Source organism: Oncorhynchus clarkii, chromosome 32, assembly GCF_045791955.1.
Source record: "Oncorhynchus clarkii lewisi isolate Uvic-CL-2024 chromosome 32, UVic_Ocla_1.0, whole genome shotgun sequence".
Taxonomy (NCBI): Eukaryota; Metazoa; Chordata; class Actinopteri; order Salmoniformes; family Salmonidae; genus Oncorhynchus; species Oncorhynchus clarkii.
This window is the reverse complement of record NC_092178.1, coordinates 28427706-28453407: the sequence shown is the minus strand read 5'-3', so window position 1 is coordinate 28453407 and position 25702 is coordinate 28427706. Positions and strand designations below refer to the sequence as shown.

At 42.1% G+C, this 25702-nt stretch overlaps 1 protein-coding gene across 2 annotated transcripts in view; it reads left to right on the top strand.

Moving 5' to 3' along the window:
• LOC139392420 (A-kinase anchor protein 9-like) overlaps positions 1-25702 on the top strand; it is a 126385-nt gene that overhangs the window by 69877 nt on the left and 30806 nt on the right. The window contains exons 19-22 of one of the 2 annotated variants that reach the window (XM_071140396.1): positions 150-283; positions 690-880; positions 4445-4683; positions 19585-19747. In XM_071140396.1, coding sequence (XP_070996497.1) covers positions 150-283; positions 690-880; positions 4445-4683; positions 19585-19747 — 727 coding nt within the window. The remainder of the gene's footprint in view (positions 1-149; positions 284-689; positions 881-4444; positions 4684-19584; positions 19748-25702) is intronic. The other variant, XM_071140395.1, reaches the window with a different exon arrangement.

Genomic DNA, 25702 nt, shown 5'->3' with positions numbered 1-25702 from the left:
ATGGTCATGCCTTTAGCTTGCCTAGCCGTCACTATCTCATGTTTCCAGGGATCGTCAACACAGTGTGGAAGTGTGTGCTTGTCTGTAAACGGGTGATGATGACAGGGCTGTTGTCGTTCTTCTCCCTCCTGCCGGTCCGTCTGCTGAAGAAGAGAGGAGATGAGGAAGAAGGAGAGGAAGATGAAGAGGTCAGAAGGAAGATGGCAGTTAGTGGAATTGTTTCGTCACAAGTTGGAGGGGATGGCTCTTCCTGTCCAGATCATCAGGTCATCACTACTGAGAGGTATGACTGTAGAACGATAGAAATGTTTCAAGTTTCTATTTCATTTATATTGTAGAAAATGTATTTAACTCCAGTGCACGTCATGATTTTACCTCTGCACATTTTATTGGACCCGACCTATCCTAAAATGTCTACGTATAAGCTGTGTTCTATACTGAATATGACAATGTAATATTTTTATATAAGTGGGTTAATTCAACAGGAGCTCTTAAAGAACAATATTACAACACAAAAAAAAAGTTCATTCAAAAACAGATTTATGTAGTGACTATGACAAAGGACCACAACCAAAGCACTTGTGCGATATGCATCTTGCCAACCTCACCTGTATCCAAAACATTTGTTTCAAGTGAATGAAAGACCATAATCTTTTGTCCCACCAACTTTTCTTCTCTTCTTTCCTCAGGAATCTGCTGCGTAAGGCCAACGAGAGCCTCCGCCAGGTGCTGAGTGATGTGCTCAAGACCACAGCGGCCGCTGAGGAGACCATTGGACGCCACGTGGAGGGGCTGCTGGTACCCCCATCCTCCTCACAGAGACCCACCTGGCAGAGAGCTGCTGGCGAGCCCTTCAGGCCTGCTACAGAGGCTGCGGGAGGTTAGTTGAGCAGCCAATTCCAAATCAACCCCTATCACCTGTGCATGTTTTGATAAGTAAAATGGAGTGAGCATTATGGCTCCCCCGGGCCTTACTGGTGTCACAGTTCATTTACATTTCTAACCAACACATCTGATTACACTTAACTGAAGACCATGATTAGTAGCTAGGGCTGTGACAAACGTGTGACACCAATCAGGCCACCTTGGGGATCGAAGTCTTGGAAGAGCTCTCTCTCTCTCCATCAAGATGATTTAGGTTTTAGATCCAGACAAAACCAGAAGAGGTGCAAGGATTGAGGGCTCGCTGTGTGATAGAAAAATACACAGGACCGGAAGGAAAGATGGGGAGAGAGAGAATACTTATTGCCATGGAAAATGTCAGATTTCATTTTATATGAATTTTAATTGGCTGCTAACAAGGCCTGCCAGTGGCAATACTGGTTTGAAAATCTAAAGAGGTCCTGACTGACCTTCTACCTTTCTCTATGGCATCAGAGTTAGGGAAGTCAGGTTAAAATATATAAAGGAGTTGCTACGCATCACATTGAATTAATTGTGGATGTACACTGAGCGTATAAAACATTAGGAACATCTGCTCTTTCCATGACATAGACTGACCAGGTGAATCCATGTGAAAGCTATGATCCTTTATTGATGTCATTTGTTAAATCCACTTCAGTCAGTATAGTTGAAGGGGAGGAGACAGGTAAAAGAAGGATTTTTAAGCCTTGAGACAATTGAGACATGGATTGTGTATGTGTGCCATTCAGAGGGTGAATGGGCAAGACAAAAGATTTAAGTGCCTTTGAACGGGGTATGGGAGGCACACCGGTTTGAGTGTCAACAACTGCAACGCTGCTGGGTTTTTCATGCTCAACAGTTTCCAGTGTGTATCAAGAATGTTCCACCAGCCAGCATCCCTGTGGAACACTTTCGACACCTTGTAGAGTGCAAGCCCTAACGAATTGAGGCTGTTCTGAGGGCAAAAGGGGTTGCAACTCAATATTAGGAAGGCATTCCTAATGTTTTGTGCACTTGGTGTGTACAGTATCATCAATTTTGCCAATATGCAGTTTGTGTGGAAGTCAACTGCATTACAGGGTTGGGGTCAATTCCATTTAAACTCCAGTCAACTCAACAAGTGAACCAAACTCCAATTCAAAATGTTCCTCATTGAAAATCGTAGAAGAGAATTGGAATTGAAATATTAGTATACTTCCTGAATTGAATGGAATTTAAATGGAATTGATCCTAACAAGGCTGCTATGATACAGGGGAAATGCATACATGTAATATCAATGCAAATTTCACTTTATTGTACAAATAATTTCATCATACAACCTTCGTCAGGCTGACCAAAACATGAAAAATGATCACGTTTGTATCTTTTCATCATTACAGCCAATGGCTGCTTAGTGCACAAAAATCTGTTTCATTATGCAGACTGAGAGAGAAATACACTTGATTCTCCAGGGACTATAGAATTCATTGCATTTTGTTTGCCCTGCGCCTAACATTGTTAAAAATCAAGTTCCCACAGCTGCCAGAGGAAAAGCAGTCCAGCCAGACTGACAGACCTGTCACTAGTAGGCATCGTTTCAGAATCACATGCTGTAACTGATGAATCATAGGAATGAATCCAACTCTGAAGGTGACATGGCAGACTCTTATTGTAGAGCTCAGTTTTTCCTGGTCACTGCCCCATATGACTACTTGGTATTAACAGAATGTACACTGGTACAAAACATTAAAAACAGTTCTTTACATTAAATAGACTGATCAGATGAATCCAGGTGATCCCTTATTGATGTCACTTGTTAAATCCACTTCAATCAGTGTAGATGAAGTGCAGGAGACAGGTTAAAGAAGGATTTTTAAGCCTTGAGTGTTTGTGTGCCATTCAGAGAGTGAATGGGCAAGACAAAAACGGTATGGTAATAGGTTCCAGGCACAACGGTTTGTGTCAGCAACTGCAACGCTGCTGGGTTTTTTCACGCTCAACTGTTTCCCTTGTATATCAAGAATGGTCCACCACCCAAAGGACATCCAGCCAACTAGACACAACTGTGGGAAGCATTGGAGTCGACATGAGAGAGCATCCCTGTGGAACACTTTCCACATCTTGTAGAGTCCATGCCCCGACGAATTGAGGCTGTTCTGAGGGCAAAAGGGGGGAGGTGCAATTCAGTATTAGGAAGGTGTTCCTAATGTTTGGTATACTACGTGTGTAATTCCCACCAGATAATACTTGCTCATAACCTTTATTTCATACATCATAGAATCACATGACTAGATAGCTGAATGAAGCAATTGAGGTCAGGTGCACTTGTTCAAGGGCACAACCTCCAGTATACCCTACCCTGGATTTGAACCTGCAATTTTATGGTCCAACCACTCCCTAACTATCAGACAATAATCGTTATGCCATTATACTCCTTAGTGTCTACAGTATAGTCTCATCTCTCATATGTTGGTATGTGGCCCAAAGGTGGAGTCGCCAAATGTGACAAGTGTGTTTAAGAAACAACACCCTGCCAAGCGTAGCCATATGTCTCTCTCCCTTCTGTGTCTACGGGCTTAAGAGGATACTGCCAGATTCTGGCATTTAAGTGAAATGACGAAGTCTACAGGTACAGTAGCAATGCTACCGTACCTGTAGACTTCCAGTCATTGCGCTAACGCTAGTTAGCATTGGCTTGTGATGTTAACTCTAACTTCCTTCATACTGTACGCAGACACATAAAAATGGTATCCACAAGTTCATCTGACTCTGGGTAAGTAGAACAAGGCCTTAAATGCCAGAACCTCCTTTTTAAGCTGCAAAGTCAAGTAAACAGCTGCCTGCCCTCTCGACACACACGAAACATGCATTTGTGTGTACACACAGATACTGTAGTGTGCACATATACACATAAAACAAACACACAGACACCTATGCATTAATGCAAAAATAGAGAACTAGCTATTTAACCAACCCCTTACCTTTTTACAACTTTTCATACGGTCTGGTATTTTATCAATGAATTAGAGCTGTTGACAGGGTTAATTTGACTGTCAAGTGAACTTGATGTTTGGGTGAACAAAATAATTATCAATGTGCACAATAGTACTGACTCCTTTAAAGATTCTAAGATATTTTCTTTTATTCTGATTTTGTTCAGTAGCATCATGTCCGTTATTTGCTGTTTAGTTCTGTGTGTGATCGTGTCTAGGGTGGCACTACCAGTCAGCTAGGATAGAGTCTGTAACCTCTGTTTTCATGGATTATACTTGTACATTTATGTAGCAGTTTGAATGTGATAAGGACAGTGCTCAGTCTACTAGATCAAGGAAGGGATGGGCAACTCCAGTCTTCGGAAGCCTTGTGTCTGATTAACATCTGGGATACTATCCCTTATATTATAATATGTTGATAAATGCTTTGGCCAAAAATGTATTCTTTGAATAAAAATAATAAAATTAATGACTGGTTGATATTGGTGACAATTAACACTATTGTTTCCAATTAAGTGTTTTCTCCTGACAATTAACCTTTCCCTCTATTTTGGTTGTTCATGCCCAGATGCGTTGGCGACTGAGAGTTGCCAGGGAAGCGAGCCTGGGGTGGACAACGTGAGCGTGTGGTCGGGCGAGACGGAGACAGACGAGGGCCTGGAGATGTCCCAGCAGATGATGACAGACAGTCACAGCCTGTTGCCGGAGCTTCAGCTGGAGAACGAGGAGTACCTCATGAATATTAGCTCCCGCCTCCAGGCTGCCGTGGAGAAACTGCTGGTGGCCATTACTGAGACGACCAATCAGGTACATCACAGCATAATAAATTGTGGGACCACACATAAAATGTATCTTTTCTGTTTAACTATACATTTTCCTGTGAATCAAAGTGCCAAAAGCTATTTTTGCTGTCTTGTACAAATTGACAGTCATTTAAAAGGCCGTTTTTGATTAAATCAAAAAGTATTGGGACAGTGACACATATTTTATTATTTCTGCTCTGTACTCCAGCACTTTGGATTTGAAAGGATACAATGACTTTAAAGTGCAGACTGTCAGCTTTAATTTGTGGCTATTTTAATCCATATCGGGTGAACTGTTTAGAAATTACAGCACTTTTTGTGCATAGTCTCCCATTTTAGGGGACCAAAGGTATTGGGACAAGTTCACTTATGTGTATTAAAGTAGTAAAAAAGTTTAGTATTTGGTCCCATATTCATAACACGCAATAACTACAGTGGGGAGAACAAGTATTTCATACACTGCCGATTTTGCAGGTTTTCCTACTTACAAAGCATTTAGAGGTCTGTAATTTTTATCATTTTTATCACTTCAACTGTGAGAGACGGAATCTTAAAATAAAAAATCCAGAAAATCACATTGTATGATTTTTAAGTAATTCATTTGCATTTTATTGCATGACATAAGTATTTGATCACCTACAGTGCCTTGCGAAAGTATTCGGCCCCCTTGAACTTTGCGACCTTTTGCCACATTTCAGGCTTCAAAGATATAAAACTGTATTTGTTTGTGAAGAATCAACAACAAGTGGGACACAATCATGAAGTGGCATGACATTTATTGGATATTTCAAACTTTTTTAACAAATCAAAAACTGAAAAATTGGGCGTGCAAAATTATTCAACCTCTTTACTTTCAGTGGAGCAAACTCTCTCCAGAAGTTCAGTGAGGATCTCTGAATGATCCAATGTTGACCTAAATGACTAATGATGATAAATACAATCCACCTGTGTGTAATCAAGTCTCCGTATAAATGCACTTGCACTGTGATAGTCTCAGAGGTCCGTTAAAAGCGCAGAGAGCATCATGAAGAACAAGGAACACACCAGGCAGGTCCGAGATACTGTTGTGAAGAAGTTTAAAGCCGGATTTGGATACAAAAAGATTTCCCAAGCTTTAAACATCCCAAGGAGCACTGTGCAAGCGATAATATTGAAATGGAAGCAGTATCAGACAACTGCAAATCTACCAAGACCTGGCCGTCCCTCTAAACTTTCAGCTCATACAAGGAGAAGACTGATCAGAAATGCAGCCAAGAGGCCCATGATCACTCTGGATGAACTGCAGAGATCTACAGCTGAGGTGGGAGACTCTGTCCATAGGACAACAATCAGTCGTATATTGCACAAATCTGGCCTTTATGGAAGAAGAAAGCCATTTCTTAAAGATATCCATAAAAAGTGTTGTTTAAAGTTTGCCACAAGCCACCTGGGAGACACACCAAACATGTGGAAGAAGGTGCTCTGGTCAGATGAAACCAAAATTGAACTTTTTGGCAACAATGCAAAACGTTATGTTTGGCGTAAAAGCAACACAGCTGAACACACCATCCCCACTGTCAAACATGGTGGTGGCAGCATCATGGTTTGGGCCTGCTTTTCTTCAGCAGGGACAGGGAAGATGGTTAAAATTGATGGGAAGATGGATGGAGCTAAATACAGGACCATTCTGGAAGAAAACCTGATGGAGTCCGCAAAAGACCTGAGACTGGGACGGAGATTTGTCTTCCAACAAGACAATGATCCAAAACATAAAGCAAAATCTACAATGGAATGGTTCAAAAATAAACATATCCAGGTGTTAGAATGGCCAAGTCAAAGTCCAGACCTGAATCAAATCGAGAATCTGTGGAAAGAACTGAAAACTGCTATTCACAAATGCTCTCCATCCAACCTCACTGAGCTCGAGCTGTTTTGCAAGGAGGAATGGGAAAAAAATTCAGTCTCTCGATGTGCAAAACTGATAGAGACATACCCCAAGCGACTTACAGCTGTAATCGCAGCAAAAGGTGGCGCTACAAAGTATTAACTTAAGGGGGCTGAATAATTTTGCACGCCCAATTTTTCAGTTTTTGATTTGTTAAAAAAGTTTGAAATATCCAATAAATGTCGTTCCACTTCATGATTGTGTCCCACTTGTTGTTGATTCTTCACAAAAAAATACAGTTTTATATCTTTATGTTTGAAGCCTGAAATGTGGCAAAAGGTCGCAAAGTTCAAGGGGGCCGAATACTTTCGCAAGGCACTGTACCAACCAGTAAGAATTCCGGCTCTCACAGACCTGTTAGTTTTTCTTTAAAACCCCTCCTGTTCTCCACTCATTACCTGTATTAACTGCACCTGTTTGAACTCGTTACCTGTATAAAAGACACCTGTCCACACACTCAATCAGACTCCAATCTCTCCACAATGGCCAAGACTAGAGAGCTGTGTAAGGACATCAAGGATAAAATTGTAGACCTGCATAAGGCTGGGATGGGCTACAGGACAATAGGCAAGCAGCTTGGTGAGAAGGCAACAACTGTTGGCGCAATTATTAGAAAATGGAAGAAGTTCAAGATGACGGTCATTCACCCTCTGTCCATGCAAGATCTCACCCCGTGGGGCATCAATGATCATGAAGGTTCTGGGCTGATCCCTCACTACATGGCAGGACCTGGTCAATGACCTGAAGAGAGCTGGGACCACAGTCTCAAAGAAAACCATTAGTAACACACTACGCCGTCATGGATTAAAATCCTGCAGCGCACGCAAGGTCCCCCTGCTCAAGAAGCGCATGTCCAGGCCCGTCTGAAGTTTGCCAATGACCATCTGGATGATCCAGAGGAGGAATGGGAGAAGGTCATGTGTTCTGATGAGACGACAATGGAGCTTTTTGGTCTAAACTCCACTTGCCGTGTTTGGAGGAAGAAGAAGGATGAGGACAACCCCAAGAACACCATCCCAACCGTGAAGCATGGAGGTGGAAACATCATTCTTTGGGGATGCTTTTCTGCAAATGGGACAGGACGACTGCACCGTATTGAGGGGAGGATGGATGGGGCCATGTATCGCAAGATCTTGGCCAACAACCTCCTTCCCTCAGTAAGAGCATTGAAGATGGGTCGTGGCTCTGTAAGAAGCATCTCAAGGTCCTGGAGTGGCCTAGCCAGTCTCCAGACCTGCAAACAAAGGTTTCTGTACCAAATATTAAGTTCTGCTTTTCTGATGTATCAAACACTTATGTCATGCAATAAAATGCAAATTAATTACTTTAAATCATACAATGTGGTTTTCTGGATTTTTGTTTTAGATTCCGTCTCTCACAGTTGAAGTGTACTTGTGATAACAATTATAGACCTCTACATGCTTTGTAAGTAGGAAAACCTGCAAAATCGGCCGTGTATCAAATACTTGTTCTCCCCACTGTACATCAAGCTTGTGACTACAAATTTGTAGAATGCATTTGCTGTTTGTTTTGGTTATGTTTCAGATTATTTTGTGCCCAATAGAAATTAATGGTAAATAATCCATGGTGTAATTCTGGAGTCACTTTATTGTAAATAAGAATAGAATATGTTTCTACATTAACATGGATGCTACCATGAATACGGATTATCTTAAATGATTCGTGAATAATGATGAGTGAGAAAGTTGGAGGCATAAATATACTATAATGTAGAGTGCATTCGGAAAGTATTCAGACCCCTTGACCTTTTATACATTTTGTTATGTTACAACCTTATTCTAAAATGGATTTAATTATTTTTCCCCCTCATCAATTTACACACATTTCCCCATATTGACATAGCAAAAACAGAGTTTTTGAATTTTTTTCTTATTTATATATATATTTTTTAAACCTGGAAATATTGCATTTACATAAGTATTCAGACCCTTTACTCAGTGCTTTGTTGAAGCACTTTTGGCAGTGATTACAGCCTTGAGTCTTGGGTATGACACTACAAGCTTGACACACCTGTATTTGGGAAGTTTCTCCCATTCTTCTCTGCAAATCCTCTCAAGCTCTGTCAGGTTGGATGAGGAGCGTTGCTGCACAGCTATTTTGAGTTCTCTCCAGAGATGTTCTATCGAGGTTCAAGTCCGGGCTCTGGCTGGGCTACTCAAGGACATTCAGATACTTGTCCCGAAGCCACTCCTGTGTTGTCTTGGCAGTGTGCTTATGGTCGTTGTTAGGTGAATCTTCACCCCAGTCTGAGGTCCTAAGAGCACTGGAGCAGGTTTTCTTCATGGATCTCTCTGTACTTTGCTCCGTTCATCTTTCCTTGATCCTGACTAGTCTCCCAATCCCTGCCACTGAAAAACATCCCCACAGCATGATGCTGCAGCCACCATGCTTCACCGTAGGGATGGTGCCAGGTTTCCTCCAGACGTGAAGCTTGGTATTCGGGCCAAAGAGTTCAGTCTTGGTCACACCAGATAATCCTGTTTCTCATGGTCTGAAAGTCTTTAGGTGCCTTTTGGCAAACTCCAAGCGGGCTGTCATGTGCATTTTACTGAGGAGTGACTTCCGTCTCTCCACTCAATCATCTTGGCTTGATTGGTAGAGTGCTGCAGAGATGATTGTACTTCTGGAAGGTTCTCCCATCTCCACATAGGAACTCTGTAGTTCTGTCAGAGGGATCATCAAGTTCTTGGTCACCTCCATGACCAAGGTCTTTCTCCCCTGATTGCTCAGTTTGGCCGGGCGGCCAGCTCTAGGAAGAGTCTTGGTGGTTCCAAACTTCTTCCATTTAAGGATGGAACTGTGTTCTTGGGGACCTTCAATACTGCAGACATTATTTTGGTACCCACATCTGTGCCTCGACACAATCCTGTTTTGGAGCTCTATGGACAATTCCTTCGACCTCATGGCTTGGTTTTTGATCTGACATACAGGTGTAGACAGGTGTTTGCCTTTCCAAATCATGTCCAATCAATTGAATTGATTCATGAGGGGGAAAAAAATAGAAGGCTCTAACGTAACAAAATATGGAAAAAGTTAAGGCGTCTGAATACTTTCCGAATGCACGATATATTCAAAAGTACGTGGACACCCCTTAAAATGTGTGGATTCTGCTATTTCAGCCACACCCGTTGCTGACAGGTGTATACAATTGTGCACACAGCCATGCAATCTCCATAGACAAACATTGGCTGTAGAATTGCCTTACTGAAGAGGTCAGTGGCTTTCAACATGGCACCGTCATAGAATGCCACCTTTCCAACAAGTCAGTTTGTTAAATTTCTGCCCTGCTAGAGCTACCCCGGTCAACTGTAAGTTCTGTTATTGTGAAGTGGAAACGTCTAGGAGCAACAATGGCTCAGCCGCGAAGTGGTAAGCCACACCAGCTCACAGAATGGGACTACCGAGTGCAGAATCACGTAGCGCGTAAGAGTCAATTCTCACTACCTAGTTCCAAACTGCCTCTGGAAGCAACATCAGCACAATAACTGCTCGTCAGGAGCTTCGTGAAATGAGTTTCCATGGCCGAGCAGCCGCACACAAGCCAAAGATCATCATGCGCAATGCCAAGCGTTGGCTGGGGTGGTGTAAAGCTCTCCTCCATTGGAGCAGTGGAAACGCGTTCTCTGGAGTGATGAATCTTGCTTCACCATGATTCAGTCCAACTGTAAAGTTTGGTGGAGAAGGAATAATGGTCTGGGGCTGCTGTTCATGGTTTGGACTAGGCCCCTTAGTTCCAGTGAAGGGGCATCTTAATGCTACAGCATACAATTACATTCTAGACAATTCTGTGCTTCAAACTTTGTTTCAGCACGACAATGCCCCTGTGCACAAAGTGAGGTCCATACAGAAATGGTTTGTCGATCGGTTTGGAAGAACTTGACTGACTTGCACAGAGCCCTGACTTCAACCCTTATCGAACGCCTTTGGGATGAATTGGAACGCTGACTGCGAAGCCAGGCCTAAATGCCCAACATCAGTGCCCGACCTCACTAATACTCTTGTGGTTGAATGGAAGAAAGTACCTGCTGCAATGTTCCAACATCTAGTGGAAAACCTTCCCAGAAGAGTGGAGGCTGTTATAGCAGCAAAGGGGGGACCAACTCTATATTAATGCCCATGATTTTGTAATGAGATGTTTGACGAGCAGGTACATCATAAAAAAAAAAGAATTGTCCCAATACTCACTGTATCTATCGCTATCATTTTTTTTTATTCTAGCGATATCAGTGATATCAGTTTTGCTATTCACATTAGTATCGCGGCAAGGAAACAAAACACATAGCGAATTTAACTTCTTTAGGAAAACAGCTCTGATGTTGGAAACAAACATCATGTTGTCATCCAGAGTCACATTTGTTTTCCAAGCTATAGCACACAATATTTTACATACAGCAGGTTTTTAAAGGACCAAAGAGTTCGGTCTGCTTTGTGTTTTCATTTTTGGCATGAAAATAATATTGCTTTACTGGTATCATCACTGCCCTGGCGGTAGGCCACATACTGTAAATACACCGTTCCGGGTACTGTGTGTGAGCAAAATACCAGCGCTGTACAACTGTTGGTAATGAATGGCTTTGTCACCTAAACATGGTCTTAATATTCCCATATTGTTACTTAATTCAAGTTAGCTGTGGCTGTTAAGTTCTAGGAAGCTACAACTACATTAATGTACTCTTTGTGAAATACATGACAGTCATACAGTCATAACCCCCTGTGGTATTTGAGTCTGGTCACACCCAGTCCCTTTAGAGATGAGACTGCAGAATCCTCTTTGCAAGGAGATAGCTGTAGCTAGAATTCATTCACCACACAATAGGGCTGTCTCATTCCTAGCGGTTGCCTGTAGATACTGGCCGATTTGCATAGAGCTTTGTCTCCCTTCCTCCCCCTATTCTAATCCACTTGTACTCTGATGACTCCTCCCCCTCAGGCTACTACTGCCCGTATGCATCTGTCCTCTGCCAACCTAGAGATACTTTATACATCATTCAAATGTGGTACAGTTTCTGCATCATGCTACTTCTTCTTTTCCGTTTGTCCTATTACTCAGTGTAGTAGTTGAGGACAATAATTAATGTAGTGTCAACGCTACAGAAATCACTGAGTTTATGATGGTTGTGTTGATCCATAAAACATCAACATTGGTTTAACATTGAAATAATGTTGTGCTAGGGTCAGTGTAGGTTTTAGTGATTCACTGCTTGCTTCCATTTGATGGAAAAAGGCTCAACTTTGTGTGGAAACTTCTCTTGAATCATGTTGTATGATATAAGCATATTCCAATACACCTTTAAGAGAGCTGATATCAGGTGTTTAAAAACCAAACAAGCCACCTGTAACTTTAGCTTGATGTTACACAGATAGACTGTGTGTCCGTGTGTGGAGATAAATACAATATCTCTAGCTCCCAACCCGGACAGCCCAATAAAGTCAGCAGTTTGTGTACTCTGAACCAGTCGGCGAGTTTAAAGTTTCAACCTTAAATCAATAAAATATATATTTTTTTGTATGGAATGTTGACCGAGGATTATGTGAATACATGTCAAATACTAAGTGTCATTTCAAAACAGTGAGAGAGTGCCTTCAGAAAGTATTCATACCCCTTGACTTATTCCACATTTTGTTGTTACAGCCTGGTTTCAAAATTTATATTTTTTCACCTATCTACACAGAATACCCCATAATGACAAGTGAAAATATTTATTGAAAATGAAATATAGAAATATCTCATTTACATACAGTACCAGTCAAAAGTTTAGACACCTACTCATTCAGGGCTTTTTCTTTTGTTTTGACTATTTTCTACATTGTAGAATAATAGTGAAGACATCAAAACTATGAAATAACACATGGAATCATGTTGTAACCAAATAAAAATATATTTTCTATATGAGATTCTTCAAAGTTGCCACCCTTTGCCTTGACAGCTTTTCACACTGGCATTCTCTGTCAGCTTCATGAAGCAGTCACCTGGAATGCTTTTCCAACAGTCTTAAAGGAGTTCCCACATATGCTGAGCACTTGTTGGCTGCTTCCTTCACTCTGCAGTCCAACTCATCCCAAACAATCTCAATTGGGTTGAGGTCGGGTGATTTGTGGAGGCCAGGTCATCTAATGCAGCACTCCATCACTCTCCACCTTGGCCAAATAGCCCTTATACACCCTGGAGGTGTGTTTTGGGTCATTGTCCTGTTGAAAAACAGATGATAGTCCCACTAAGCGCAACCAGGTGGGATGGTGTATTGCTGCAGAATGCTGTGGTAGACATGCTGGTTAAGTGTGCCTTGAATTCAAAATATATCACACCATCACACCACCACTTCCATTCTTCACAGTGGGAACAACACATGCTGAGATCATCCGTTCACCTACTCTGCATCTCACAAAGACACGGCGGTTGGAACCAAAAGTCTCACATTTGGACTCATCAGACCAAAGGACAGATTTCCACCGGTCTAATGACCATTGCTTGTGTTTCTTGCCCCAAGAAAGTCTCTCCTTCTTATTGGTGTCCTTTAGTAGTGGTGTCTTTGCAGCAATTCGACAATGAAGGCCTGATTCACGCAGTCTGCTCTGAACAGTTGGTGTTGATGTGTAGGTTACTTGAACTCTGTGACGCATTTATTTAGGCTCCAATCTGAGGTGCAGTTAATTGCCGATTTCTGAGGCTGGTAACTCTAATGAACTCTAACATTTTTTCGGTTACTACATGATTCCATATGTGTTATGTCATATTCAATTGTTTGGACATTATTCAGAATCACCTGTCTATATAAGGTCCCACAGTTGAAACTATACCAGGGGCATTCAACTCTTATCCAATGAGGTTCAGAGCCTGCTGGTTTTTTGTTCTACCTGATAATGAATTGCACCCACCTGTTATCCCAAGTCAGTCAATGATTAGAGGGGAACAATGAAAAAACACAGTGGAACTGGCATTTCTAGAGTGTTGAAAGATTCCAAGAGCAAAGTAGTCTCCATCAATGAAAAAATATGGAACTACCCAGACTGTGGGTAGAGCTGGCTGTCGGACCAAACTGAGCAAATGAGCAAGAAGGACCTTGGTCAGGGAGGTGACCAAGAACCCAATGACCACTCTGACAGAACTTCAGAGTTCCTTGGCTGAGATGGGAAAACCTGCCAGAAGGACAACAGTCTCCATAGCACTTCACCAATCTGGGCTTTATGGGAGAGTGGTCAGACTGAAGCCACTCCTGAGAAAATGGCACATGACAGCACACACAGAATTTGCTCAAAGGAACGTGTAAGACTGAGAGCATAAGGCAAAATATGGTGTTCTGGTGAGACAAAACTCTTTGGCCTGAATGCAAAGTGCTATGAGGAAAAACAGGTTCTGCTCATCCCCTGTCTAACACCATCCCTACCGTAAAGCATGGTGGTGGCAGCATCATGCTATGGGGAGGCTTTTCGGTGGCAGGTAAATGGGAGACTGGTAAGGATAGAGGAAACAGTGAATGGAGCAAAATACAGGAAAATCCTTGATGATAACCTGCTTTAGAGTACAAACAACCTTAGACTGGGACGAAGATTTTACGTTCCAACAGGACAATGACCCCAAGCATACAGCCAATTAAACGCTGGATTAACTTCAGAGCAAGAAAGTGAGTCCTTTTGTCAAGGGGTATGAATACTTTCTGAAGGCACTGTAACTGCCTAGTGATGGGAAGGCAAGCTCAGAAATCAATCAAGCTCTCCGCCTTCACAAGACCGAATGGTTCATTTAAAGGGATAGTTTGGGATTTTGCCAATGAGGCCCTTTATCTACTTCCCCAGAGTCAGATGAACTTATGGATACCATTTCTATGTCTCTGCTTTCAGTTTGGAGGTTGCCAACTAGCGTTATCGCAATTGCTAACTTGCGTTAGAGCAATGACTGGACATATACAGTGGGGCAAAAAAGTATTTAGTCAGCCACCAATTGTGCAAGTTCTCCCACTTAAAAAGATGAGAGAGGCCTGTAATTGTCATCATATGTACACTTCAACTATGACAGACAAAATGAGGAAAAAAAATCCAGAAAATCACATTGTAGGATTTTTTTATGAATTTATTTGCAAATTATGGTGGAAAATTAGTATTTGGTCAATAACAAAAGTTTATCTCAATACTTTGTTATATACCCTTTGTTGGCAATGACAGAGGTCAAATGTTTTCTGTAAGTCTTCACAAGGTTTTCACACACTGTTGCTGGTATTTTGGCCCATTCCTCCATGCAGATCTCTTCTAGAGCAGTGATGTTTTGGGGCTGTTGCTGGGCAACACGGACTTTCAACTCCCTCCAAAGATTTTCTATGGGGTTGAGATCTGGAGACTGGCTAGGCCACTCCAGGACCATGAAATGCTTCTTACGAAGCCATTCCTTCGTTGCCCGGGCGGTGTGTTTGGGATCATTGTCATGCTGAAAGACCCAGCCACGTTTCATCTTCAATGCCCTTGCTGATACATGGCCCCATTCATTCTTTCCTTTACACGGATCAGTTGTCCTGGTCCCTTTGCAGAAAAACAGCCCCAAAGTATGATGTTTCCACCCCCATGCTTCACAGTAGGTATGGTGTTCTTTGGATGCAACTCAGCATTCTTTGTCCTCCAAACACGACGAGTTGAGTTTTTACCAAAAAGTTCTATTTTGGTTTAATCTGACCATATGTCATTCTCCCAATCTTCCTCTGGATCATCCAAATGCTCTCTAGCAAACTTCAGATGGGCCTGGACATGTACTTGCTTAAGTAGGGGGACACGTCTGGCACTGCAGGATTTGAGTCCTTGGCGGCGTAATGTGTTACTGATGGTAGGCTTTGTTACTTTGGTCCCAGCTCTCTGCAGGTCAGTCACTAGGTCCCCCCATGTGGTTCTGGGATTTTTGCTCACAGTTCTTGTGATTATTTTGACCCCACGGGGTGAGATCTTGCCCCAGATCGAGGGAGCTTATCAGTGGTCTTGTATGTCTTCCATTTCCTAATAATTGCTCCCACAGTTGATTTCTTCAAACCAAGCTGCTTACCTATTGCAGATTCAGTCTTCCCAGCCTGGTGCAGGTCTACAATTTTGTTTCTGGTGTCCTTTGGCAGCTCTTTGGTCTTGGCCATAGTGGAGTTTGGAGTGTGACTGTTTGAGGTTGTGGACAGATGTCTTATATACTGATAACAAGTTCAAACAGGTGCCATTAATACAGGTAATGAGTGGACAGAGGAGCCTCTTAAAGAAGAAGTTACAGGTCTGTGAGAGCCAGAAATCTTGCTTGTTTGAAGGTGACCAAATACTTATTTTCCACCATAATTTGCAAATAAATTCACAAAAAATCCTACAACGTGATTTCCTGGAATTTTTTTTCTCATTTTGTCTGTCATAGTTGAAGGGTACCTATGATGAAAATTACAGGCCTCTCATCTTTTTAAGTGGGAGAACTTGCACAATTGGTGGCTGACTAAATACTTTTTTGCCCCACTGTATGGGAATAGCTACCATGCTAGTTAGCATTGGCTCACGAAACTACCTCTTAACTTCCTTCATACTGGACACAGATGCATAACAAATTGTATCCACGTGTTCATATGACTGTGGGGACAGTTCCTAACTATCCCTTTAAAGTTATTCCTTCCAGAATGAATTGATTAGATCTGCATTGGTTCCTTGTGAGTGAATGATCATTAATGATTGTGGATCGTTGTTTCCTGTCTGGAGGGCCAGGTTGTGTGAATAAGGCTTGATGTAATGAGTTTCTCTGGAATGTTAAGTGTCCTGTCGGTTGGCTTTGGAAATAATTTGCTGGAGTAGGTGTTGCTCGCTAATCCTCCTATTATAGATCATTGAGAGCGACATGTTGGGCCGATGTGTTGATTGTGTAGGTCCATTACTGTTTTACAGTTCACTTGCTCACAAGATCGAAGGAGACAATGCCTAAGTCAATTCATCTGCAATGACGTGGAATATAAATCTGGTTTGACAAGCTCCTGCAAAAAGGCTGTGTGTGTATGAGGGTGTGAGGGAGAGGGAAAATGTCTATTTGCAAAGCTGTACCTGCCCAACTAGCCCAGGGGGTTGAAACCACGCTGACTATTCCCTCCCCCTTTTCACTGAACAATACCCTGCCGATGCTATGGATCCAGGAAGTGAGAGAGGGAGAGAGACTGCCTGCCTGCCTGCTGCAAAACACTCTGGGAGAACAGTTTAGACCGCAACCTCTTCTTTTGTGTCTGTTTCGAGAGACCGAGATACACAGTGAAAGTCAGGCTGGGATATTAGTAGAGACGGGGAGTGGGCAAGAGTGAGGAACATGGAGCTAGAATGAGCTATAAAACTGGTGACAAACAACAAAGAAGTTACAGGCTACAGGGATAGATCAAGAATGAGAGGGAGAATGAAAGCGGGAGAGAGAGTTTGACAGAAAAGAAAGAAGTGCAGCGAGAGCCCCACTGGCGGCTTCAGAGTTCACCCTTGGTTGGCTGCCCATTGTGTAAAGCAGTTAAGGGGGGACCGGGAGGCTTCCCTTCCCTGCGGATCTGTGCTGCGTTGATGTGGCGGCATGGAATTGTTAATGAGCTTCCATAGGGAGGGAGAGGGCGAGCGAGGGAGTGGGAGTGAGTACTGCTGAGGGGCAGGGTCACGCTGTGCTCTGAAAGAGTGAGTAAAATAGACAGAGAGAAAAGTCTGACTGAGAGAGATGCACAGGATCTTAAAGCTAGGTTTCTCTTTATTTTATCCCTCCCCAGTTGCACTCAGGATTCACATGTGCAAGATGTGACTTCAAACTTTCTCCCCCAGGAAGGATTACACGAGGAGAAGCACTACCGGTATCTCTTATTTTCTGACTTAAAACTTTGTTTTGTTGTTTCAAGGGTTTACCTAGTTCTCAGTATTTACCTGGGACCTTTTTTGTCTCTTCACTGTGGTACGCCATGCTCGTGGATCTGAGTCTGAACTGCGACTCGTTTGTTTACCCAAGGCTCTGTGCTTGGCAGCTCCGTAGAAACTGTTGCCTAGAACCCGGCTACGTCATCGGGACTTGTCTGCTCGCCGCTGCTGTTCCCTCTCGGGCCTCCGCTGAAGACTCCATCCATGGTAGCAGGTGCATTGTAGATGCTGAAAGGAACACTGGAGGGAAGAGGATGGAAAGCACTACAAGGATAAACTAGTAGGTCATTGAAAGCAGTTAAATTGTCTACCACCATGGATTCCTACCGCTCATACTGGAATTCGAGCCACCAGGCCATGTGGGTGGAAGGGGAAGATCAGGATGTGTACGAGGTGGAATCTCGTGTGCCCCTGCCCCGGCCTTTCCCCCTCTCGAGCGTCCTCAATGAGAAAAACGCGGTGGTGGTACAGACTCAAATATCACACGTCAACCACAGGACCAATGGTCACCTCCTTAAGGTGATCTCTAAGATCTCCCTCCCCACACCACCATATACAGTAAGTTACCATTCAGCTGCTGGCCTGCCATGTAACCTATATGGAACTGTATAACTAGTGAGTAAATCTGACTCCGTCTGGACAGTTATCTTATTTATCTCAAAGAAAGTGTCTTTCATTTGGCTGACTTGATGCTCTAAACCACAGTTTTGTCCATTATTTTATACAGTTCATGACTTTACATACCCCTGCTATATCGGGAGTCTACACGTATACATTATCATGCTAACTTAATTGGCAGCAATAGTTTTGACTGGGCAACTTGTGCAGTGTAAAACACAGTGAGAGTATTGTATACAGTCCTAGATCTCCCTACTCTGCTTTCATCTGAGCAGGTGAGCAAAAAATGACTCCAAGATTTCAGCGTGGCACAGTCGCGTGACTACATCCTGGTTGTCATAATGTTGCAGTATGACCTTTGCTGTTGTGGGAGTCTCGCCCTGTAAAACCAACTGCATGTGAGTTGTGGTGCTAATAAGTCAGGGGTTTATTGCACAATAGCAATTCCATGATAATTCAGCCAGGAAAGAAGGCTTTTGTGAATGCGTCACAGGGCAATGTCTACTAAACGTGCCTCATCTGTGTCCGAAGTTAAAGGGTTATGATTGAAATGGCATGTCATACATGTTATGTTGGTTCCTTGATCAGTGTCAAACTGGGGCATAGGTTTACTCATTTTAATAAGAATACTTATATGGCATGCATTTTCACCAACATAACTTTAGAGAAAATGACCGCATGTGTACAATTATCCCACAATGATAAGGCAATAGGCCTAGTTGTAGCTATGCAGGTTAGGTATGTTAGTACTTGAAGCGAGTGAGAATATTTACACTGTCATGATGTGCCACTGTACAACTCAAGACTTACCGCTGAACTGTATACAGCTAACCATCTCCACACATCTGTACATTGCCCTGTAGTTGTTATTGGGATACTCCTTTAAGCATAACAATACAGGCCATGTGTGTTGTGGACCCACTGTTTCACTCTGTGTATCTTATGTGCTAAGTGAAATCATCCATTATCCTGAAGTGGGCTACAGCTTTGATTAATTGGTCATAATTGTTTTACTTTCTCTTAGGACACTAACTGGAAACCATTACTGGTGATCATAAATATGACATTATACTGACTGTCACAAGGCTCAGCATATTGTCCATAATGAGAGGTTATGTCTTAAATGACAGAAGAGATGCCCATTCATTCATGGCATGGGATATATTTAATAATATAACATGTTCCATTGAGCAGATTTTTTAAATCCAAAACAACTTTCAGTGCACTGAGTGCGCACATTTCTTGTATATATGATCACAGTAGGAATCGAATCCACAACCCTGGTGTTGCTAGTGCCATGCTTTTTTACCAACTGAGCCACACTGTGTGGACCAACTTGTTTCAAGGCTTTGTGTATCGGAACTTCTAACTCAGAATTATTCACCACCTCAACCAGTATTTCCTTATAGGTTCTTTGCTCACTAAAGTCATTATCTTTGTCTCTCCACCCATCTTACCAACCCTGATCAGCTGGAACATGCACGCGTCACCCAGACGGAGCTGATGCGCGAGTCCTTCCGCCACAACCAGGAGATGGGCGATCTGCTGCGGCGGCAGGAGGATCTGCAGGAGAGGCTGGTGGAGGAGGGGCGTGCCCGCGAGCAGCTGGCCCTGGAGCTCCACAGGGCTGAGGGTGAGTGGCGGGGGGGGTTGTTGTTTGTGGATGGGGTTGTTTTTAAATGTGGGTGGGTGTGTGGGTGTTTGAAGGGCAGTGAAAATGCCATATGACGAGTGGAAGTGTGTGTCTGGGGTTGTTTGTGGGGGATGGTGTGTGTTGTGTGATTTGGTGAGTCAGATGGCTAGGGGATCTGTGGGTGAAACAGAAATTAATATATACTGTAGAGAGGGTGTGTGAGTACTTTAGATGGCAAAGTAAAGTGTCTGTGTGTAATTAAGATTTAGCAATTGTTTGTGAACAATTACATTTCCATACACTACACTTGAAATCTAGTATTAAGAGATTTATGCTCCAATTTACCATGTTTTTAATAGTGTAGTGACACATTCTGCGCCATCAGCACATTCAATGCTCCATGCCAAACATCCTTGTCGGAGGTAGTGATTATGATGTGACATCCCTATCAGGAACAGCTGACCGACGAGAGGCGTGACAGGTTCACACACGTGACACAGCCCACCCGATTCACTAACAACGCTCAGTTCCACACACTGTTAAACAAATGAAGACATATTTTCATCCATTGGCTTGTTAATAGTAACATGTACAGTACCTTCAGAAAGTATTCATACCCCTTGACTATTTCAACATTTTGTTGTTACAGCCTGAATTTTAAATTAATTTGAAAAAAAAATTGTCACTGGCATACAGACAATATTCAATGTCAAAGTGGAATTATGTTTTTTGGAATTTTGTAGTAATTAATAAAAAATTAAAAGCTGAAATGTTCAGCCCCTTTGTTATGGCAAGCTTAAATAAGTAGAAATTTGCTTATCAAGTCACATAAGTTACATGGACTCACTTTGTGTGCAACTTTGTGTGCAATAATAGTGTTTAACTTCTTATGGGCAGGTGGGACGGTAGCGTCCCACCTGGCCAACAACCGGTGAAATTACAGAGCGTGAATTTCAAACTACAGTATTATTTAACTTTCATAAAATCACAAGTGTAATACATAAAAAGAAAGCTTAATCCATCCGCTGTGTCAGATTTCAAAAAAGCTTTACGGTGAAAGCATACCATGCGATTATCTGAGGACAGCGCCCCGCATACAAACACATGAAAAACACATTTCAACCGGGCAGGTGTGACACGAAAGTCAGAAATAGCGATATAAAAAATGCCTTACCTTTTGATCTTCTTCTGTTGGCACTCCAAAAGGTCCCAGTTACATCACAAACTGTCCTTTTGTTCGATAATGTCCTTTATATCCTAAACTCAGTTTAGCTGGCGCGCTTCAGTCAATAATCTACCCAGTTTCCCTCCATCAAAATGCATACAAAATGAATCCCTAACGTTACTAATAAACTTTTCCAAACAAGTCAACGTTTATAATCAAACCTTAGGTACCCTAATACGTAAATACATGATCTCTTCCGCACGCTTGGAAACACTACAGCCAAAATGGGAGCCACCTAGAAAAACTAAAATTTCTGGCAAATTTTTCTGAAAACCAGCCTGAAACTCTTTCTGAAGACTGTTGACATCTAGTGGAAGCCCTAGGTGTCAATCTGGGAGGACTTGGCCTTATAATAGAATTGATAGCCATTGAAAATAGTGTTAGGCTGAATTATTATTATTTTTGGGGGGGGGGGTTGTCCTCTGGGTTTCGCCTGCCATATGAGTTCTGTTATACTCGGACACAATTTTAACAGTTTTAGAGTGTTTTCTATTCAAATCTACCAATTACCTGCAGATCCTAGCTTCTGGGCCTGAGTAACAGGCAGTTTACTTTGGGCACGCTTTTCATCCGGACGTCAAAATACTGCCCCCTACCCAAGAGAGGTTAACATGATTTCTGAATGACTACCTCATCTCTGTACCCCACACATACAATTATCTGTAAGGTTCCTATGTCCAGCAATGAATTTCAAACACAGATTCAACCACAAAGACTGGGGAGGTTTTCCAATGCCTCGCAAAGAAGTTTACCTATTGGTTGATGGGTTTTAAAAAAAGCAGACATTGAATATCCCTTTGAGCATGGTGAAGTTATTCATTTCACTTTGGATGGTGTATCAATACACCCAGTCACTACAAAGATACAGGTTTCCTTCCCAGCTCAGTTGCCAGAGAGGAGGGAAACCTCAGGAATTTCACCATGAGGCCAATGGTGACTTTAAAACAGTTACAGAGTGTAATGGCTGTGATGGGAGAAAAATGAGGATGTATCAACAACGTTATAGTTGCTCTACAATACTAACATAATTGACAGAGTGAAAAGAAGGAAGCCTGTACAGAATAAAATATTCCAAAACATGCATCCTATTTGCAACAAGGCACTAAAGTAATACCGCAAAAGAAGTGGCAAAGCAATTTACTTTTTGTCCTGAATACAAAGTGTTATGTTTGGGGCAAATCCAATACAACACATTACTGAGTACCACTTTCCATAGTTTCAAGTATAGTGGTGGCTGCATCATGAGGACTGTGGAGCTTCTCAGGATAAAAAATAAACCGAATAGCAGGCAAAATACTAGAGGCAAACCTGGATCAGTCTGCTTTCCAACGGACACTGGGAGATGAATTCACCTTTCACCAAGACAATATCCTAGAACACAAGGCCAATTCTACACTGGAGTTGCTTACCAAGAAGACTTTGAATGTTCCTGAGTGGGCGAGTGAGTTTTGATTTAAATCAACTCTAAAATGTATGGCTAGACCTGAAAATGGATGTTTAGCAATGACCTATATCGACATAACATGAAAGGCCGCTCAACAAGGAAGAAGCCACTGCTCCAGAACCGCCATAAAAATGCCAGACTACAGTTTGCAACTGCACATGGGTCCTAAGCTCGTCCTTTTTGGAGATATGTCCTCTGGTCTGATAAAACAAAAATGCAACTGTTTGGCCATAATGACCATCGTTATGTTTGGAGGAAAAGGGGGAGGCGTGTGAGCCGAAGAACACCATCCCAACCGTGAAGCATGGGGTGGCAGCATCATGTTGTGGGGGTGTTTTGCTGCAGGAGGGACTGGTACACTAAACACCATAGATGGCATCATGAGGTAGGAAAAGTATGTGGATATATTGAAGCAACATCTCAAGACATCGGTCAGGAAGTTAAAGCTTGGTCGCAAAGGGGTCTTCCAACTGGACAATGACCCCAAGCATACTTCCAAAGTTGTGGCAAAATGGCTTAAGGACAACAAAGTCAGGTATTGGAGTGGCCATCACAAAGCCCTGACCTCAATCCTATAGAAAATTTGTGGACAGAACTGAAAATGCGTGTGCGAGCAAGGAGGCCTAGAAACCTGACTCAGTTACACCAGCTTAGAAACCTGACTCAGTTACACCAGCTCTGTCTGGTGGAATGGGCCAGAATTCACCCAATTTATTGTGGGAAGCTTGTGGAAGGCTACCCGAAACGTTTGAACCACGTTAAACAATTTAAAGGCAATGCTACCAAATACTAATTGAGTGTATGTAAACTTCTGACCAACTGGGAATGTGATGTGAAAAATAAAAGCTGAAATAAATCATTCTCTGTACTATTATTCTGACATTTCACATTCTTAAAATAAAGTGGTGATCCTAACTGACCTAAAACAGGGAATTCTTACAAGGATTAATGTCAGGAATTGTGAAACTGAGTTTCAATGTATTTGGCTAAGATGTATGTAAACTTCCGACATCAACTGTATATATGTCAAATGTGATAGGATTCTGAAGTATGAAAAATATTTGCTTTCATAAAGTAATCTCCCAACTGCTGCTTGATGTTTGGTGATAATGCTAACCTTTGAAATGTTCACCAGCATTGTTGAAGTTTGGGATATGTCTTCATCTGCGTACGTTTCTGAAATGCGACTTGCAGTTATTTTTTAAATAGAGTAAATACACGCAGCCAAATGTAGCTGGACAAATAAGATAAGGAGAGTACTTTAAGTGTTTCTGCCTCTACATTTGCTTTTTTTCATGACTCACACATAGGGTAGAAGGACATTCTTATTCACAGACTTGTGTACTAAAAAGAAAACATCACCCAGACATTTAAAGTTTAATAAATCACTACTACCTGCAATTACGTGATTTGACCGGCTGTATTAGCCTACATATTTCAACATGCATTTCAGGCGCTTAAAAGCTTTCGAGCACGCCTCCAACCAAAATGACTCGGTCTTCCTCCATTGTGTTTGCTCCCCCATCCACATATTCATAATGATTTCCTGCTTTTGTCCTGTCTGATTCACTATGTAATACTTAGCTTTTGGTGTGGAAAACTGATTTCAATGAAAACGGAGGAACAGGCTCATGGTCGCCTGATTCTGAAAATGTTAGCCAGGCTCTGAGTCCACTCAAGTCTCTTGGGGGGAGTTATGATGTAGTTCTGTATTATGTTTCGCAGAGGATAGGTTTTATAGTAGAGCATTAGAGCGAGACATAGACCTTTAAGAAGGGGAAAGGGGATACCTAGTCAGTTGCACAACTGAATGCATTCAACCGAAATTTGTCCAACACATTTAACCCAACCTCTGAATCAGAGGTGCGGGGGGCTGCCTTAATCGACATCCATGTCATCGGTGCCCAGGGACTAGTTGTTGTGGGGTTTAACTGCATTGCTCAAGGAAATATAATGACATCGGGATGCCATTGTGGACATTTTGTAGCAAAGGGCCTCAAGTGTGTGCAGAGATTACACATTTGGTGAGACAGTGCTGTCCATTCTAAAAGTTTAAAGTATCTTTAATGCAAGTGAGTTGTAGTGTGTGCATGCGTGTGTGGCAGCCAGTGTCAGCACAGTGGTTAGTTTGATTTGCACCCTGATCGTTGGTCCTCTATTTGCACCTAATCATACGCAATTTGTTTCCATAAGACAGAGATGACAGATTCTCTCATAAGACTAGATGAGCCTTATGTGTTTCAGCCATAAGGGATTCCTTCCTGAGCATGAGTAAATTTAGTTTTGATCAGTCATGGAAATAAAAGTGCTGAAAACATGTTGGCTCACTATTTAAAAAGAAGATGGAGAACAAGCAATAGGATGAAAAATATAGTTTTGGCGCCGGTACAGCTGACTAGCGCCGTCTAACACTACCAAGCAACAACAACAAAAAATTATACTTGGAGTCAAAGTAATTTATATTGTCCAAAATAATATTGCTATCTGTAAGTGTATTGATTCCCCCCTCCCATCACTACCCAGAGGGCAAAACTGCCATTTCTGTCTTTAATGAGATCATGCCAACCAGTTTTGGCTGTTGCAGTACCTGGAGGGTGAAGCCAGGAGGCCATCACAAGCTTCCAGTGTTAGGCTATATCAGACATCTGATATTATCAAGATGCATATAGGCTTCATGACTGTGGCCTAATAAAATGACACGATACGTAAGACCAGAGCCGTCTCATCAGTACTCAATTATCAACTTTTATTTTGATCAGCTTTATTATAAATCGTAACTTCCTTAACAAACCGTGAATTGTTGGTTGGTGGATTGATTCTGACAATCAACCTCTTATCACCAGAGGAATGCAGATCCAAGAGTGCTGAGTTTCTGGTAAACGGCCCCTTGCCACGAGAGCAGCATTCCAAGTTTCAACATATGAGTAATGAGTTAACACATGAGTTATTGTTTAAACTACCCTGTCATTTTAGTTGTGTTAGTTACATAGTTAAAGTAATTAATATAGTGTTGCTGTGCTCGTTAACCTTTTAATTCAACACACAAACAACATTTGTATCAATTGACACTAGCTAGATTTCCATCCAATTGGTGACCAGATTTTCATGTGAATTTTTTTATTTTTTTGCATAAATTTTTCTTCTAGCGTTTTCCCATCGGAGATGTTTCCATCAAATGTACTTGTTACGGATTAAAGCCTATGCGTGATGACGTAGTGTGCATAAAAATACCTTTTGCGGTTAAATTACCATTTACCAATAAAAAATACAAATAAAAAAGCAGGGT